The 16,964-nt window shown below is 37.2% G+C and overlaps 1 protein-coding gene across 2 annotated transcripts in view; it reads right to left on the reverse strand.

Moving 5' to 3' along the window:
* Positions 1-14,419: 14,419 nt before the first annotated feature.
* The window catches only part of LOC130411604 (ephrin type-A receptor 5), a 59,525-nt gene continuing 56,980 nt past the window's right edge, over positions 14,420-16,964 (reverse strand). For both annotated transcript variants that reach the window (XM_056736361.1, XM_056736360.1), the window contains exons 16-17: positions 16,089-16,244; positions 14,420-15,776 (exon numbers count right to left, since the gene is read on the reverse strand). In XM_056736361.1, the coding sequence (XP_056592339.1) occupies positions 15,671-15,776; positions 16,089-16,244 (262 nt within the window). In that variant the 3' untranslated portion in view covers positions 14,420-15,670. The remainder of the gene's footprint in view (positions 15,777-16,088; positions 16,245-16,964) is intronic.

A 16,964-nucleotide genomic window follows, 5' to 3' on the forward strand; every position in this document is an offset into this window, starting at 1 on the left:
GTGTTGAAATTTCTGCCTTTGTCAGCCGATTTCAAAGTCGCTCTCAGCACACGAGTCGGCTGTTAGCAGTAAAGAGTCATGGCAGTACTGTCACCCCAGGAGGAGGTGAACCTTCATGCATCCTCCTACTCTTCAGCAGGTCATTAGTTCCAAACCCTGCTGCTACACTGTCCTACCCAGCATCCTTTGGGGGAACAAAGCAAAGCAGAAGTGGCAAGGAGACAAGGAGGACTTTTGTTAAGTGGAAGGAGGCAGATAATCACAAAGGCCACTCGAGTGCGAACCCGACAGCGAGAATTCCCTCTCTAATGGTAAGAAAAGAAAAGCGCTATAAAGAGCTATAGTGTAAGAACTTCTCCTGTCAGAGGTATGATAAAAACGTTAGCTGGATTAAACTCCACATAGCTTTCCAGTCATTTCCGTTACAAAAGAGCCTCTGTCAGGAGAAATGACTTTGTATTGCAGCCAATTCCAAATCTGCAGAGTCACACTCGCTAAAGCCGACAACTATAAACCCAACAGATCACTGATGAAACATAAAAAAAGACCTTTCTAACTCGTTTTCACAACACTTATTTTTCTATTTTATCAGAGCTTATTTAAAATGCATTAGCCTGTGGATAGCACATAAAATATGCATCTTTTGGACTTTTCACCTTTTCAGAATTTATTTCTTGTATAAATCAAAGGGAAATTGAGTCTTTTATGGCTAAAACTCATTCATGTTTCATGAGGGGCCAGAAGCAAGACCTAGATAATAGAATCCCTATCACAGGCGCGTGTGTTTGGCTCTACCTTTCTCCAGATTCCATTACATTTCGCACATTAATAGGCATGCCACATAACAGGAGGGTTTTAAGTCTGTATCACAGAGAAAATGCGATAAATGATCCGCTAAGCTATTGTTTTAAGGTCCAAAGCACAATCTAGTTAGAATACAAGATGTTCACAATTGCAAAAGCGCTCAGAATGACAACCATAAACATATTGTATAAAACTTGGGGAGCATTAGATTCTTCCACCAGTACACTGGTGATAAGCTCGGACATTTCTCAGTTTGTTTAAAGTCCCGGTGAACCGGAAGTTGCGATCATTTCTACTTCCGTATGCTGACACATTTCCGAGTGAAAAGGAAGATCAAAGGAGAAAATAAATTGGTGTGTCTTGAGTTTTTCACTGCGAATTGATTGGATGTATAAACAGCTATTGCATTGATTTTGAATTCAAACTGGCAGCAGGCTGACGGGGAGGAGTTAACCGATGCTTAGTCAGGTCAAGCCGTATAGTTTACATCATTCGAGATAGATCGAAAAGAAAATGCCCAACATTGACAAGCTATTTACTACAAACTCTGCAATATTTCATGAAAAAATAAGAATTGTCATTTTTTTATTTCAGTGGGACTTTAAGCAAATTGGGTTCGATTGTGGGACAATGCTATTTTTTAGTTGAACAAAAGACAGAAACCAAGTCTTTTTATGCCTATACCAGCATCTCTGGCCACAGGCAGGGAACACCTTGGATATGGCCAGTCCATCACAGCGAACTTACAGACAAACATATCCTCCAACCATATGAATAGAAAAGTCGACTAGAATTAGCAAGAAGCTTTTGTTGACCTTCATTATGAAATTATATACTGTGGTATAATTTTGCAATGACGACACGCATTTTGGAGGGGAAACCACTCTGATTCTCATACAGACGGACTTATTATGTATAAGAAAACTTCTCACAGATTTTAGCACTGAAATATTCTTAAAGTAAGTTTTTAATGTATTTATGAGTCCTAAAATTAGGAGTGACGGACCTTATAATTGATTAGCAAATGGCTGCTTCAATAGGATAAACAAAGAAACTGGGACTAAAACACTCAATTATTTGCTTTAATTCAAAGCAGTTGGACTCGACAGTGATCCTTACTTACCAATGAACCAGGTGTCCTTGGACACTGATCTGTTGTTCAGAATTGCGTTTTGTGATATTGTAAGCAGCCGAGTGAGTGTTTTGCCAATCAAGTGAGCGTGTTTAGGTGGTGTTAACGTTGGAAAGTGACTTGACGTGCTTACCCTTAATTTGAGTGAATTGGATACTGTAGTGTTGCTTTATGTTCCTTAAAGGCCACGTTGTCCACGGTCGCATTTTTCAACCTTTACTTAGTGTGTAATCTTGCTGTTAGAGCATAAATAATACCTGCAAAATGATAAAGCTCAAAGTTCAGTGCCAAGCGTGATATTGTCTAAAACAGAATTAGGTTTTCAAGGACTACAGAGAACGGCTGGATCGGACTACAGCCATCTACTTCCTGGGTACATGATGTCACTATTCCAAGTGCTTTTAATAACCTCCGCCCAGAGGAATATGCAAAAAAGGGGCGAAGCCTTCCTCAGCGAAGAGGAAGAGCTGCCGGAGAAGTGTTTGGTTATCAGAGATGGTAAACATTTGACACGCTAAACTACTTTCATTTTCATCACAATCCTACAGCTGGTAATAAGAATTGTTTGTGTAATACACTGATATTGTGTGTGCGCTTTCCTCTTACCGCTTACACTTCTATGAAACATCCTTTGAAGTCCTATATGCAAATTTGTCCTAGTCAATCTGCTTGTTTTATTATCCAACTCGGGTCCAATATGAAAAGGCAAAACTAACGCTCCTGTTATTAGTGTTAATTAATATAACCGGTCTGATGCCATTCGGTCCAGTGTCATTTCCCTCGCCATAGTAAGGGGGAAAAATGCGATCTCTAACAAAGATTGACGTTTGCACATGCACTAGCAGACCTCCGTTAAACTTCGATCCATCCGCATGTTTTTAACTGATAAAGTGATGTTGATGCCATTGTTAATGTTTATTACTAAAAGTGTATGAATACACATGCACTGAGAGGGGCACCGACCAATCACAACAGCCTGAGAAGTGGAAGCTTGCTGATATGGTATGGGTGGGACATCTTCACACACTCTAAGCGGGGAACCTTTTACGATAGACCGAGTTAGCTTTACCAATCAGAGCGTTTCGGAAGGAGGGACTTTATATAGACAGAAGAAATCCAGTCGTTTTGTTGAAAAAGGGACAGAGGTGAACAATGGACTTGAAATATTTGAAATATAAAGTGTTTATTTTTTAAATTAGAAACATGAACATCCATTGATAAACACACAAAAAAACATAATCAAAGCCTCAAAAACAGCAAAGATTGGCTTCTTTAATGCAGCCAACTGGGGAGCCTGGGCACCAGGGGCAGAAAAAATGGTTTTGATCTTTCCTTACCTGTGTAGTGTAAAAGGATGAGTGTTTCTGTATTTTTTTATTCAGTGTTAACAAACACATATTTTGCACAGTGGTTTCTGAATCTCTGATTGATTCAAATCTTTGAATTTTTTGTGTGTGGCGTATTATGTAATATTTGGGTAAAATTCCCAAGGTGGTCTGCGTGGACACATAGTAAGAGTTTGCGCCCCGTGTGCTCGCTCCCTGAACATTTACAAGGATCCGTAAGGGGGATCCATGTCAACTGCTCAATCAAAATGCTATCCCTTTCAGTAGATATTATCCATTTGAACATGATGTATCGCCTTTTTTTTACATTAGCTATGTAGTTTTTTTAATTTATTGTTTTTATTTTTCGTTTATGTTTATCACATTTTAACCTTTAAAACTCCCACAGGATGCTACAAACTGTTAAACCACTGTAAATTAATGACTTGTTGGAGGTAATATTGCTGTTTTTGTTGCGGTAAAGTCACCCCAGGCTACTACACTATTTTTTTGATGATCGATTACGGTCATTAGTTGCGCCGCTGTAGAACAGAGCAAATACAAAGTGTGATGAAAGGTTAACCTTCTGGTTCTGGGCAGTGCTAAGCCCAAAGTTCATTTCTCACTGTCAACTGACTCAAGGTGAATTTTGCAGTGATGCATCGATACAGCCAGGGTTGGTGAACAATTTCAATTCTACCATTCATTAAATGTCAGCGATGTCTTGTTATTTCAAAACTATTTAATAATGTTACTTGCTTAGCAAACATGGGAACAGTTAGGAAAGAAAAAAAGCAGTGAATTAAGAAAATTGAATTAAGTAAAATTATCTGAATTTCCTTGATTCTTTGTAATCAAGCTTTTACTTTATTCTTTATTGATGGAAAACCATGTTATTTTTGTCTAATTATTCAATGATGTGCTTTCCTGAATACAGCTGTTGGTATTATGTGAGGGACATTCCAGGAAAGCATATGTGTTCCTATGCGCAAGACCAAAAACAAAACCAAGAGACAATCCAGTCGTGACTGAATGAGATTTTTCTAAAGGTAAAAAATATTTACCTCAATAATAAATATTTTTACTTTGTTAATAAACCTCTGCCTAGTTCTGTTGGTTATATACTGTTAAAATGTTTGTGCAGTGTTAAAAACCTTAAACAGGAATTTCTTCTAGAGCAGCATTGTTTACGTTTTCCAAAATGGTCTGTAGCACAATTTTGTTGTGAAAAGTTTATTTCTGAACTGATTTCAGATTTGAAGTCAAAAGCAAACTGTGATCGGTTGTTTTACATGCCAGTTGAATGGTCCCTTCCTGTCTATTTTGGGATAATTTAAAGACAATAAAATGCAATGACTTGATGTATGTTTACATATATTATATTCGTCTTTTTAGTCATTTTCAAAACTGTTATGAAATACAGCAGCTTTGCAATAGTACACAACCTTCTACAACAGTTTCTTATTAAATACAATTATGTTATTACTGTGATAAGAAAGACTTAATCCACTCTAGTCTACACTTAATCTTGATTTTTTACTTAATCTACACTAAATACTTCATACTTTGTCTTTAAATCATCAAAAATAGGCTAAGATGCTTTGAAAGTTTTGGTCTTAAAATTATACTTTACCCTGTTAAATACATCTATTGGTGATTCCTTGCAGTTAATGCATTTATTATGCCCATCAAGTAAGACTTTATTAATGACAGTGCGTTTTATTTTTGTATAACTCCATTATGTATTTGTTCCTTTTAATGGATGATGCATTGTATTTTACTATGTTATTGGCAGCCATCCAAGGACTGTTTGTCTAATCTCTTGAAGAAGTGTCTTGCTTCTGGCTGTCAGGCTTCTGAGGTCCTCTTTGCTTGAGGCCCCGGGGCACAGGCCTCAATGTGCTGGGCCATTTTCATCTCTGTCCTCATTTCAGGATAATATACAAAACTGAGCGTTCAAAGTTCCCAAGATAGAACATCATCCTGCAATGCTACTCTGAAATATGAATTACACAGAATACTTTCTTTTAAATGCCATTTTAAAACATAACTGTGATTCCATGCAGATGAATCGCATCGCTTTCCTGATTGCTCACGAAAGTGCTCCCATCTGGAGTCCGCTGACAGATGATGGAGCGTCCTGGACCAGTCTGGCTCTGAAAACTCCCCTCGCTCATCAGTATAATGAGGCCGATCATTTGTGAACTCATGCTGTGGCTTATGGCTGCCACCGGGGCTCTCAAGTGATTTCTTCTACAAGAACGTCCACACAGCTCATTACTTTGAATATGTCTGCATACCACAACCAAGCTCGAGTATCTCCGGGTAGTGAGGCAGAATAAGTAGACTGCAATCCCATTTGCTTCACCGCAGGGCAAAGTGCTGTGTCACTCCAAAAATAAAATAAAACCAGTGTTATAAGGATTTACTGTACGTATATGCCTTTGTTAAAAGTTGTAAAAAAATTGTCTCATACATATTTGTATATTAATCGTTTTTTCCCGTACGCCAATTTCACTCATAACCTGCATTTCTGTAATTCCATTGAAATACTATTTTAGGAATCTGTATCAAACTTTTTTCCAGACCATGACCAATTCAGAAACTACATTAAAAACAACCCAGCAAAAAAAATTTGAAGTCTAAAAATGTAGCAAGTCATTCAGATTACTTTTATGATACTTTTATGGTGCTCTATGAAGCCTGACAGACACTATTAACATTTGTTAACAGAAAGGCTACACAAATATTCTTCAGAATATTCCTGTTGTGCTCAAAAGAAATAACAGCACACACAACGACATGAGGTTGAGTAAATAATGACAGAACTAAAGCATTCGCACATGATGGCTTCAACCCATCAACGATCCTTTATGATCTGCAGAAAACCAGTCGAGAAACAGAAATGTTGCAGTTTTGTAAACAGAAGTGCTCGGGGAGTAGATAGCGGCGCTCGCTGTGCCCTCTGAACACCAACGACAGCGCTCATTAGAAAGAAATAATGACGCTCCTTACATGCAATGGCCATTATTAATATGCCTTAGCTCGGGGATGTCACAGGTTAACTACTATTTCATTTCACCTTGGACGACCTCCAGCGAAACATACCTAATAACGCTGTCAGCTCCCCTGCTGACAATAGCAATTTAGCGCACCCGCGCTCACTGCGAGGATAGCCGCGCTTTAAAAACACCTTGAGAGTTCTGCTGAAGTGACAAACACAATGACCCTCATCACACACTCGTGTGATCTATCGCCACACACTTTTCGGGGCTCTCTAGGGCCTGTGCCTGTGGGCTTTCGTGAAAAACACAGGGGCTAGCAAGCGCAGCTAGCGACAAAGGGCGGAATTATTAAGATGACACCTCGTGGCTGAGATCAATACGAGGGCATGGGTGGGAAATTAAGACGGAAATAAAGCAGGAGCCCGGAGCAAAGAAGCACGTAATTGAGCTCTCTGTTTACGGCAGGAGGAATGCTAGCCACGAAGGCAAATTAGGCAGCAGACAAAAGGGCTGGATGATAATTGCGAGATAAGATGAATCACGCAGGTTACCAGGGCTATAAATTGCGAATAATGGTGTACTGTATATAGGTATAGTCCTGAGAGAATATACAGTAGGTTGTTATTTACAGCTTTGAGCTAATTTAGCGTGATATAACAGACAACGGACCTTAAAGTGGTCGTTTTACTAAAACACATATTAGGCAATATATATTACGCCATATTAGGATTTTTTATTTGTGTTTGCAGAAAAATATGTCCAAAGCAATTAAAAGTGCAATGGCATGATCATATCTTATATTAGAGGAATACTAAAGTAAACAACCAAAAATTTCCCAATTGTTTCAAGTGTTTATTTTTACGTGCATGAAACAATCAAAAAGAAACCAACATTTATTTACCTATTAAGTTTTACAGTTTATGATTATAAGTTTAGTTATAATGCACAATTTAAAAAAAAGGAGAATTAATAAAAAAGTATAATGATATTTTACATTTTCCACAAATAAAAGCTTTGCAAGGTCATGCGGTGAGTAAATGGCAGTATTTTCATTTTTTGAAAACTCAATTTTAAATGACATCAAAGAATGCTATTTTGTAGACATTACTCAAATTACATAAAACAGACAGATGTCTTATAAATGTCTTTAGAGAGCAGATTAGATGATACAAAGAGTGTTAAAAAGACCCTTTTAGAGAAAAATGTGTAATATGAACCCCCACTCTGGGTGGACTAGAGACGTTCTGATGAAGGTCATTCATAATGATTAGAATCCAAATGATTCAGAAATGACTCCAGGGATTGTGCGGGTCCAGTGGCACCTCAATACATGAAAATTGCATTACCAGTCAAAGGCACTGTCCTGGGACACACACCTTCAGCATTAGCACAGACAGCGTGTGCCCGCAAGCAATGAGCCATCAAAAGAACAATCAAATCTGACGTTAGGCAAGGCAGCACTTGCAGATAAATGAAACGAGGGCTTTCTTGTATTGCTGATATGAAATTTTGGCCATTTTGGTTTTTGATATATGATGTTGCCCTTGAGGTTGAAAAACGTGGATTGATAATTAAGACCCAGGGTGATATTTGTGATTTCCCAAAGGGGTGAGATGGTTAGAAGAGATTTTGTCATTTTACAAACAACTGCACAGTTGAGAAATCTACCATATAGAAGGTGATATTAACATACATTTACTGGCCACTGCAAGTACATCCATGAAGTCCAATTTGTTTGGTCCCAACTTTGTTTTGTATCTGACCAAAACATGCTATTTTAATCCATATTAAATCTCACAGATGCTGAAGATATGTCAGTTGCTCATTAATGACGGCGACCTCTCAACCCTCTACTTTACACTCTCAAATATAAAGGTGCTAAGAAGGTTCTTCACAGCAATGTTATACACTGTAAAAAATATTTGAGCCAACGTAAAAAATTTAGGCAACCTGATGCTACGTTCATGTTATTTATTTATCTTTGTAGGGAAAAAATGTAGCATTTTACAGTGTGGAAGAACTATTTATGGTTCCACAAAGAACTATTCAGTCAAAAATCTCTTTCTTACCTTATTATTATCAGAAGATCCGTTTTTTCTCATAAAAGCATTTTGCAAAACAGAAAGGTTCTTAAATGTTAAAGGTTCTTTATGGAACCAAAAAATTCTTCCATGGAATTGTGAACCAAATTTATTTTTTAGAGCACATGTGTTTTACTGATATAAATGGGCACAAAGAGCGAACCATTGGCATGATGGATCCATTAATTTAAGTCATTCACACCAAATCCTGGTTTTGGTTATTTATGATTCAAGAAAATTTTCATATGTATATTTCAAGCAGTGTATGCATGCTTAGTAAATGTTACCCGCATTCTTTTCCCCACATTCTATTGTACCTAATTTGGTGAGTCCATAATGTTTTTTTTCTAAACTGACAGAAGTTAAACTCAGCGTGTTTTTCTGCTGCTATTGCATACTGTATATATACCTGGTTGTCTGATGTGTCCTCTTTTTTGTGTCTCCGTGGCCCCATCCTAATCGTCTTCACATGTGTCTTATTACCACTGAATACTTACAGTATGTATAATCTGTGTATATATAGCCCTGGTGTTTTCTTTGTTCTTTGTTGGTGTTAATTTGCTGCTGGTTGTTTTTTCAACATGTTCCTGTTTGCCTCTTTGTTTTCACTGTTAAGACTTATTAAAGCAGCTTTTGCATTTAGATCAAAGTTCCTTTAGGGAAGTTTCTGCATTTGGCAGCCATGTTTGCAATGTCTCCAGGCAGCTGTCTCAATCACCCAAGACTGTGTCAAATCTATATGAAAAGAGGAAGACTAGAATCGATGATTGGCTCTTTAACTGAGCGTTGCTTTCCCACCATTCACAGTAACAGAACTGTGACATTTTGTTAATATCTGTTATATGTTATCCTTTGGATCACAGCCTTCATGACACTAACAACATTACAGCAGTAGCTTATCTTCCTCAAGGTTTGAAATTGTGCATTCAGATATTTTCTTCTCAACGTCTTGGAAGTATAAATGACTGTTTAAGGTGCTGTTTCCTTTCTATCAGTTTTTTTTCCCATGAAGTATACCATTCACAATACATTTTTTCTCAGAGCTGGTTTTGGATTTTTTCCCTCAAACAATTCCTGGTTATGGATGTGAATGCAAAAATCTCTTACAACAATCAATAACAAGTTTCAAGTCGAGTTTAAAGCAACACTTCATTTCCCACAATGCCCTAATTCACCACAGCTCTTTCAAGGCATAGTTCACCTAAAAATTAAAATGTTATCATGAATTACCTTAGTTGTTCCAATCCATGTCTTTGTTTGTTTGAACACAGAGAAAGATTTTTGGACGAATGCTTGTAACCACAGTTCTTGGACCCCATTGACTAGTTGGACAAATTACATCTTGTAAGCCAACAAACTCAGCACTTGTATTTCCAAAATATTAAAAATATACGCAATTTTATATATTACACTACAATAGACATTTGCACAATAAAACACACAGAGTAGAAAATACCACAAAGTGTCACGTTGAAACTCCAAATTCTATGCTTTATACCAAATATATTCAACCAGATATGATGCTAATCAGAATGTTGATTGTAAGATATTACTGTTACTGTGTATGCAAATTCAATGTTCTTTTAATATACTGGCCATCAACACCAAACATATTGGTCTTTTTAATTGTTGTAAATGCAAAATTCACAGATATCAGGAATTTTACACCGCCCACTATTTATGGGTGACTCACATTTCATTGGGCTTCAATGATTAAGTTAAACATGGGACCTACAATTGTGTTCAAAATTATTCAACCCCCAATGCTGTAAATGGATTTAGGGAATTTAGTGTACATTTGTAATTGTATTCAGAATGAACTCCTACAAGGACTTCTTAAAGAACCATATGCAACTAAAATGACATCAATTAGTTTTGTAATACAGTAGTAAATGTTTCTTTTGTGAATTCTTCATTGACATAATTATTCAACCCCTTAAAGACTACCACTCTGAAGAACAGAGGTTCAATGAAGTGTTTTCAATCAGGTATTGAAAACACCTGTGGATATCAGGGAGCAGCAATAAAGCCTAATAAGCACCAATTAGGCAGCTTTAAAATGACTGTGATACTAGCTCCTTCTAGACATTTACTGGTGTGGTTACAAACATGGTGAGGTCAAAAGAATGGTCCAGGAAGACAAGAGAACAGGTGATTACTCTTCACAGGAAGGGCAATGGCTATAAGAAGATTGCAAAGATGTTAAACATACCAAGAGACACCATAGGAAGCATCATTCGCAAATTCAAGGCAAAGGGCACTGTTGAAACGCTACCTGGTCGTGGCAGAAAGAAGATGCTGACTTCGACTACTGTGTGCTACCTGAAGTGTAGAGTGGAGAAAAGTCCCCGTGTGACTGCTGAGGAACTGAGAAAATATTTGTCAGATGTGGGTACTGAAGTTTCTGCTCAGACAATACGGCGAACCCTGCGTAATGAAGGCCTCCATGCCAGAACTCCCAGGCGCACCCCCTTGCTGTCCCCAAAGAATAAGAAGAGTCGACTGCAGTATGCCAAAAGTCATGTGGACAAACCACAGAAGTTTTGGGATAGTGTTCTGTGGACTGATGAAACAAAATTAGAACTGTTTGGGCCCATGGATCAACGCTATGTTTGAACAAGGCCTATGAAGAAAAGAACACCTTGCCTACTGTGAAGCATGGCGGGGGGTCAATCATGCTTTGGGGCTGTTTTGCTTCTGCAGGTACTGGGAAGCTTCTGCGTGTGCAAGGTACCATGAATTCTCTTCAGTACCAGGAGATATTGGATGACAATGTGATGCAGTCCGTCACAAACCTGAGGCTTGGAAGACGTTGGACCTTTCAACAGGACAATGATCCCAAGCATACCTCCAAGTCCACTAGAGCATGGTTGCAGATTAAAGGCTGGAACATTTTGAAGTGGCCATCGCAGTCACCAGACTTAAATCCGATTGAGAACCTCTGGTGGGACTTAAAGAAAGCAGTTGCAGTGCGCAAGCCTAAGAATGTGACTGAACTGGAGGCTTTTGCCAATGATGAATGGGCGAAGATACCCGTAGATCGCTGCAAGACACTTGTGTCAAGCTATGCTTCACGTTTAAAAGCTGTTATAACTGTAAAAGGATGTTGTACTAAGTACTAAGATTGAATGTCACTTGGGGGTTGAATAAAACTGATAATGATGTGAGCTCAGAAAAGACATTTGTGGTTATTTCATTATAAATGTTATGTTATATTTGTCTGACCTACACGTGCCTCTTTGATTTAATTGTAAGCAGGATGAATGAATGATCATAATCAATGTCAAACCGACCAAAACAATCAATTTCAGTGGGGGTTGAATAATTTTGAACACAACTGTATGTCCGCTTTGTCACATGATAGAGGATAGCTCCCAGAAGATGATCCTGAATGTACTGTGGAATTTTGTTGATGCACTAATACAATATTTTGTCAATATAATTTGCTGCCATAGTGGTTTTAAGATGTTTTGTGGGAGAGGTGGACTAATAATTGAATGAACATATGATGAGTTAGCAAACGTAATGTGGTATTTTTTGTTAAGTTGGTCTTGACACGAACCCCCTCTTAATTCATAATCATTTTAGTTATTTTTGACATTTTCCTCAGTAAGTTAGAACTTTGTGTAATAACATTTTTACATTTCAATGTCCTGATAATAGAGAGAACAAAAACGTTTCTGGCTATACAATTTGGCTCAGATGATCAATGGTTATTAAAAAAAATATTACCTTTAAATAACACCCACAATTTTTTTTTGTGTAGAATCAGTCTACAGCGAGATATGATAAAACTTTTACATCATTTGTATGTATTGTGTTGATTTAAACTCAAATTATACTTAACAGAAAAAAAATCAGCTTATGTTCATTACTCCACAAATAATCCAACAGATAACAGTTACATTTATCATTGCTGTGTGTTGATTTAAAAAACAGTATCAATAGCTGCTCATAACACAAGCACAGCTGTGACCTCCATTACTGTATATAGGAGTACAATATGTCCCTCATTATATTTTTTGTCATACAGGCTAGTGGCTTACACTAAACCCTTTTTACAAAATGAATTTCAGTACTTCAGAATACAAAATATTTTCTGAATGATCTATACTGAGTATAACAAATCTATTTCCAAGTTTGTTACAGTTACATTCATTTCTTTTAGCTAACTTTGGAGCGTTATAAATATTTATTGGTAAGGCACTGGTGTATTCTTTACAGTGATTTTACAGATATGTATATTATAATGCAATTTTACAAGCCCCAAGTTCACTTTTTCCTGTCAAATCAAAAATACACTTAATAAAGAGCCATTATTATAACTGTAATACAGGCATTCAGTCCCAAAATCGAGGAATGTTTAATACAATCCAGTGGCCTCACAGAAAAGTGTTCTTAGCAATGTGATGTAAGTCACTAAATGGATGAATACGTTCTCTTTCTCTCAACAGGTATTTAGTTTAGCTTTTGTTGTAACTAGTAACTTTGTAATAGCACCTATTGTATTATTGCTCCTGTATGACATATTGCTTTATTGCTCACTGAACCCTCCATTAATTGCTTTGGATAAATGCATCTGCTAAATGAATAAATGTAAATGTTAAACTGACGAAAACATAATAAAACCTCAAAGACTTAGCTGTATGACAAACAAGTCAAAAGACAGGCTAATGCAAGAACAGACAATAAACTGACAAGGAACTGTGTCTTAAATTGCAGCAAATGTCCTTAATCAAAGTATGTTGAAATGATTATCCGATGGTGTGTTCACACTTGAGAAGCTCAGATGCAACAGCCGCTGAACGTCATCTTTTTTAAAAAGGAGATTATGACATAATATGTTCATCAAATACCATCGCTTCAAATCCGCTTAGTCCCGGTGTTCCGTCAAATTCTCCTATACCCTGTCAGATTTTCCTACCCCAGCGCAAAATTTTATATAATCTAAACCACATCGACACAATAAACAGGTAGAAATGATTTTACAATGCAAAATATCCTGTCAGATAGTCCTGCTATCTTAAAATAAACCCATAAAAAGTTTCCAATCTGACGAAAAAAAATTCAGGACACCGGCCTCACGCCATTCAGAAAAGTTTTGTTGGCAGAACCTGCTAAACGTTCTGCAAAGCAGACTTGGACCTGGCTGTCATATGGATCAGAGCGCCCCTTAATGTGGGCTTCTGTTTCATTTTTATTATCATTACTTTCACTATTTCCAATGTTCCCATTTGCATCTTTGGTGATTTTGTTGCCATTTACTATGTCTTATGCACTATGGTTTGTTTTAAATGGAAGTTTTTGACAAAAATACCTGCTCGCACTTGTTGGGTTTTGGGGCTAAAGACAGACAAATGTGTTGAATACCAATGAAAAGAATAAATTGACATTAGTGAAAACAAGGTATTTTAAGAACGACTGATAACCTTTTCATTGCCATTAAATTGAATTATTGAACCTAAACATGCTCGTTCACAAGAAAATCTGTCAGACACACTTAGAGGGTTTTGCATCTGAGCTCTTCACTGGTAGTACAGTTCTTTTGGTTTGATTGGTCCGGGCCACAACAAAAAAGATACATTCATGGCTATTTACCAAACTAACTTATTAACGTCATCAGCACCATACAGCAGGTTCTGCAAACTCCAATGAAATTCTAGCTCTTGGAAAAGTGGTCTCACCCTATAACTTCAGCCATAGAACTCACAGATTCTTTTAACTGACAAATTACATTTTTTTATTTATTGTTTATAGTTTATTTACTGCAAACATGTGTTTTGATCATTTGTACTTCATACACCAAGGGACGAGTGAAACTTATTGTGGTGACTGACAATGCCACACATTCAGGCACATAATAATTTGGTTGAAAAAATACTGTCTGTTATATTTGATGATTTCTTATATTTCCTTAATTTATACAGGTATTCACCATTTTTGTATACTGATTTCATCATATATTATATTGTTATTTCTGATATACTTAACCAATTAAGCCAACATGACATGGCTTCGGCAACCCATTCTACTTTCGTAATGTGATTGAAAAATGAAATGTGGGATAGGAAATGATTTTTTAAAATCTTTTTCAATTTATTTATCAGAAATGTTGGACAGTAAAAAGTGCACATCTTAATCCAGAACTAAATGTACATTAGCAGTGGATTGTGACTGATGCCCCTCCTGAAACATAACATGCCCCCACATTTGAGGATTTTTAAAAACGTTTTTCAGGGATGGTGCAAGTTAGTTCATACATTTTAAATAAAGATAGGGACAAAAATAACATGACATGCACTAATAAACTGTGCACAATAAATAAACTGTATCTGTTTTTTTGACTGTTAAGTTTTCTACCCACCTAGTCTGTAATAAACTGTAAACAATTGCACAAGGCAAAATTATGGGTGTTAATATGTATCAGAAATTCAGTATAAGAGTTCACACATGAATGGAAACTGGAGCATATGCACACAAAGCGATGACGTATGTCTGGCAAAGATTTTAGTGGAAGTACGTCATCGCCCCTTATGCATATACACCCTTTTTCTACCTAACAAAGCACATAGTCAATATAAACATTTATTGACTGGACTGAATATACATAGTATGTTAGCCCACCCAGACACTAAATTATCAACCCCACATGAACATGGATGCATTTGAGCTCCACTTTTTCTACGCAACTGTACACTATTTACAAAACATCAAAACAGTGAACTAAAATAAATCAGTGGTTCTGGAACATCACATTTTCAAATACAAACACATTTCCCCTGCTCTCCATAACAAGTTTGTGCAAAAGGAAAATTAATTTCTTGTTAATTTCTTTGTCCTTTCATTGAAACAAGGAAGCAATTCAGATTAAAATCAAATAAACATCAATCTTAAATGCTGCTATTGCTTTGTTAACACTGCCATTTGTTCCCTCATCCCGTGATATGAATTCAGTCGTACTGCATGAACATTGCCCAAGGTGGACTTGTTGTAAGAAAAACATCCGCAAGCTGAAACTGACCGCAGACTCTGGTGGCATTCCGGAGGTAATAATATTGTTGAATGAGGTCGTGGAAAAATGCTATACATTCAGCCCAGAGACACCTGATCCCAAGTCAGTAGTCCTACCTGGAGATGTGCCACACTTTTCCAAGCGCCAACTCAACATTTCATTCGAGGTCCTCCTCAAAAAAGTCACTCTTAGTTTGGGAGCTTCGCGCAAATGACCGTTTGTTCTTCTAAATGATCGTTCAATAGTTCCATTCAGTGAATAGGTGTCCATGGTAAAAAGTGCTGGCTAGTTCCATAGAGCTGATGCAGGCCTCAGATGGGTATAGTGGCGTTCATCATCTGGACACGCATCTCCTGAATGCTGTTGAGGATCTTTTTCTGATGGCCGGCAAGACTGATTCCAACTCTCCTTAGATCTCTGCAAGAGAACGACAAATCAGGGATTGTTAAAACTGTAAAATACACTAAAGGAAACCGAGCTAATCTCTGTCCTTTATTGGTGCAACTAGCTGTGCAATATCTTCTTAATGAATTTGTGTTATTTATCTATTAGCAGAAGTCACTTTAGCCAAATGACAGTTCTTTATTACCAACCTCCTAAAGGTTCACGATCAACGATTAGAAAATGCATCTAAATTCCCTAATCAAAACACAGTATTCAAATTGGGGTCAAACTCTTCATACATTAATTTCAGCATTCCATGAACAGTAAACAGGCTCATTGACTTACTCCAAGGTCATCTGAGTGACTACTTCCAAAGAAGTGTATCCACTTTCCATGAAAAGCTCTGTGTATCGACCCATTTTTATGGCCTCTAACCATTCCTCCACCGATCTGAATACACAGCCCTCAGGGCTCCAGTGCTCCACTAATAAATTCGACACCCTGTGGGAAAGACACATACAGCGGTGAGCATAAACGTGACATTAAAGATCTACTGTAGGTAGAGACTGGATACTAAAAGCATTTACGGATCTGAGGAGCTGACGATTGCACATTATTGTACCTTTAATGTATGGCTAATGGTATACACAAAAAAGGTATCAAAAATGTATTTTTCGTCATTTAGAACAACAATAGTTGTACATCTAGTTCCAAACGTCTAGGGAACATTGAAAATACACATTTAAATGACAGACCTGCAAGTAAAGTATTGTTGTGTTTTGAATATGATTTTGGATTAGTGATTTTTGATCACCGATGTGTGGCAATGCTCAACTTCTTTGTACAAAAGGTCAGATTTCTTAGCTTTCATTAAGGCATGCCAAGTTGCTGCTTGGAATGTTATCAAATCATGCTGGGATAACATGGATCATCAGGTTTTGCAAAAATGTGGGGGCAGTGCCAGCTCAAGGCCATTCTATCGTTTTAGCAAAGGGAAAACAGGAACATACTGTACCAAATCCCAAAAATTCTGAAATCAGATGGGCAATTCTATGAAAATGTCAACCTTTTGTTTTGTTTTTGTTTTTACCAGCTGTTTTTACTACGGTAACAGCACAGATTTTAACATTTGGTGATTCAAATACCCATGTGAGTTCTCTCTTCAAATTTGTAAAGCATTTGTTTTATTTTTAGTGCATGATTTTTGTGCCATTTGCAGGA

The sequence above is a fragment of the Triplophysa dalaica genome, chromosome 22 (assembly GCF_015846415.1).
Source record: "Triplophysa dalaica isolate WHDGS20190420 chromosome 22, ASM1584641v1, whole genome shotgun sequence".
Classification (NCBI taxonomy): domain Eukaryota; kingdom Metazoa; phylum Chordata; class Actinopteri; order Cypriniformes; family Nemacheilidae; genus Triplophysa; species Triplophysa dalaica.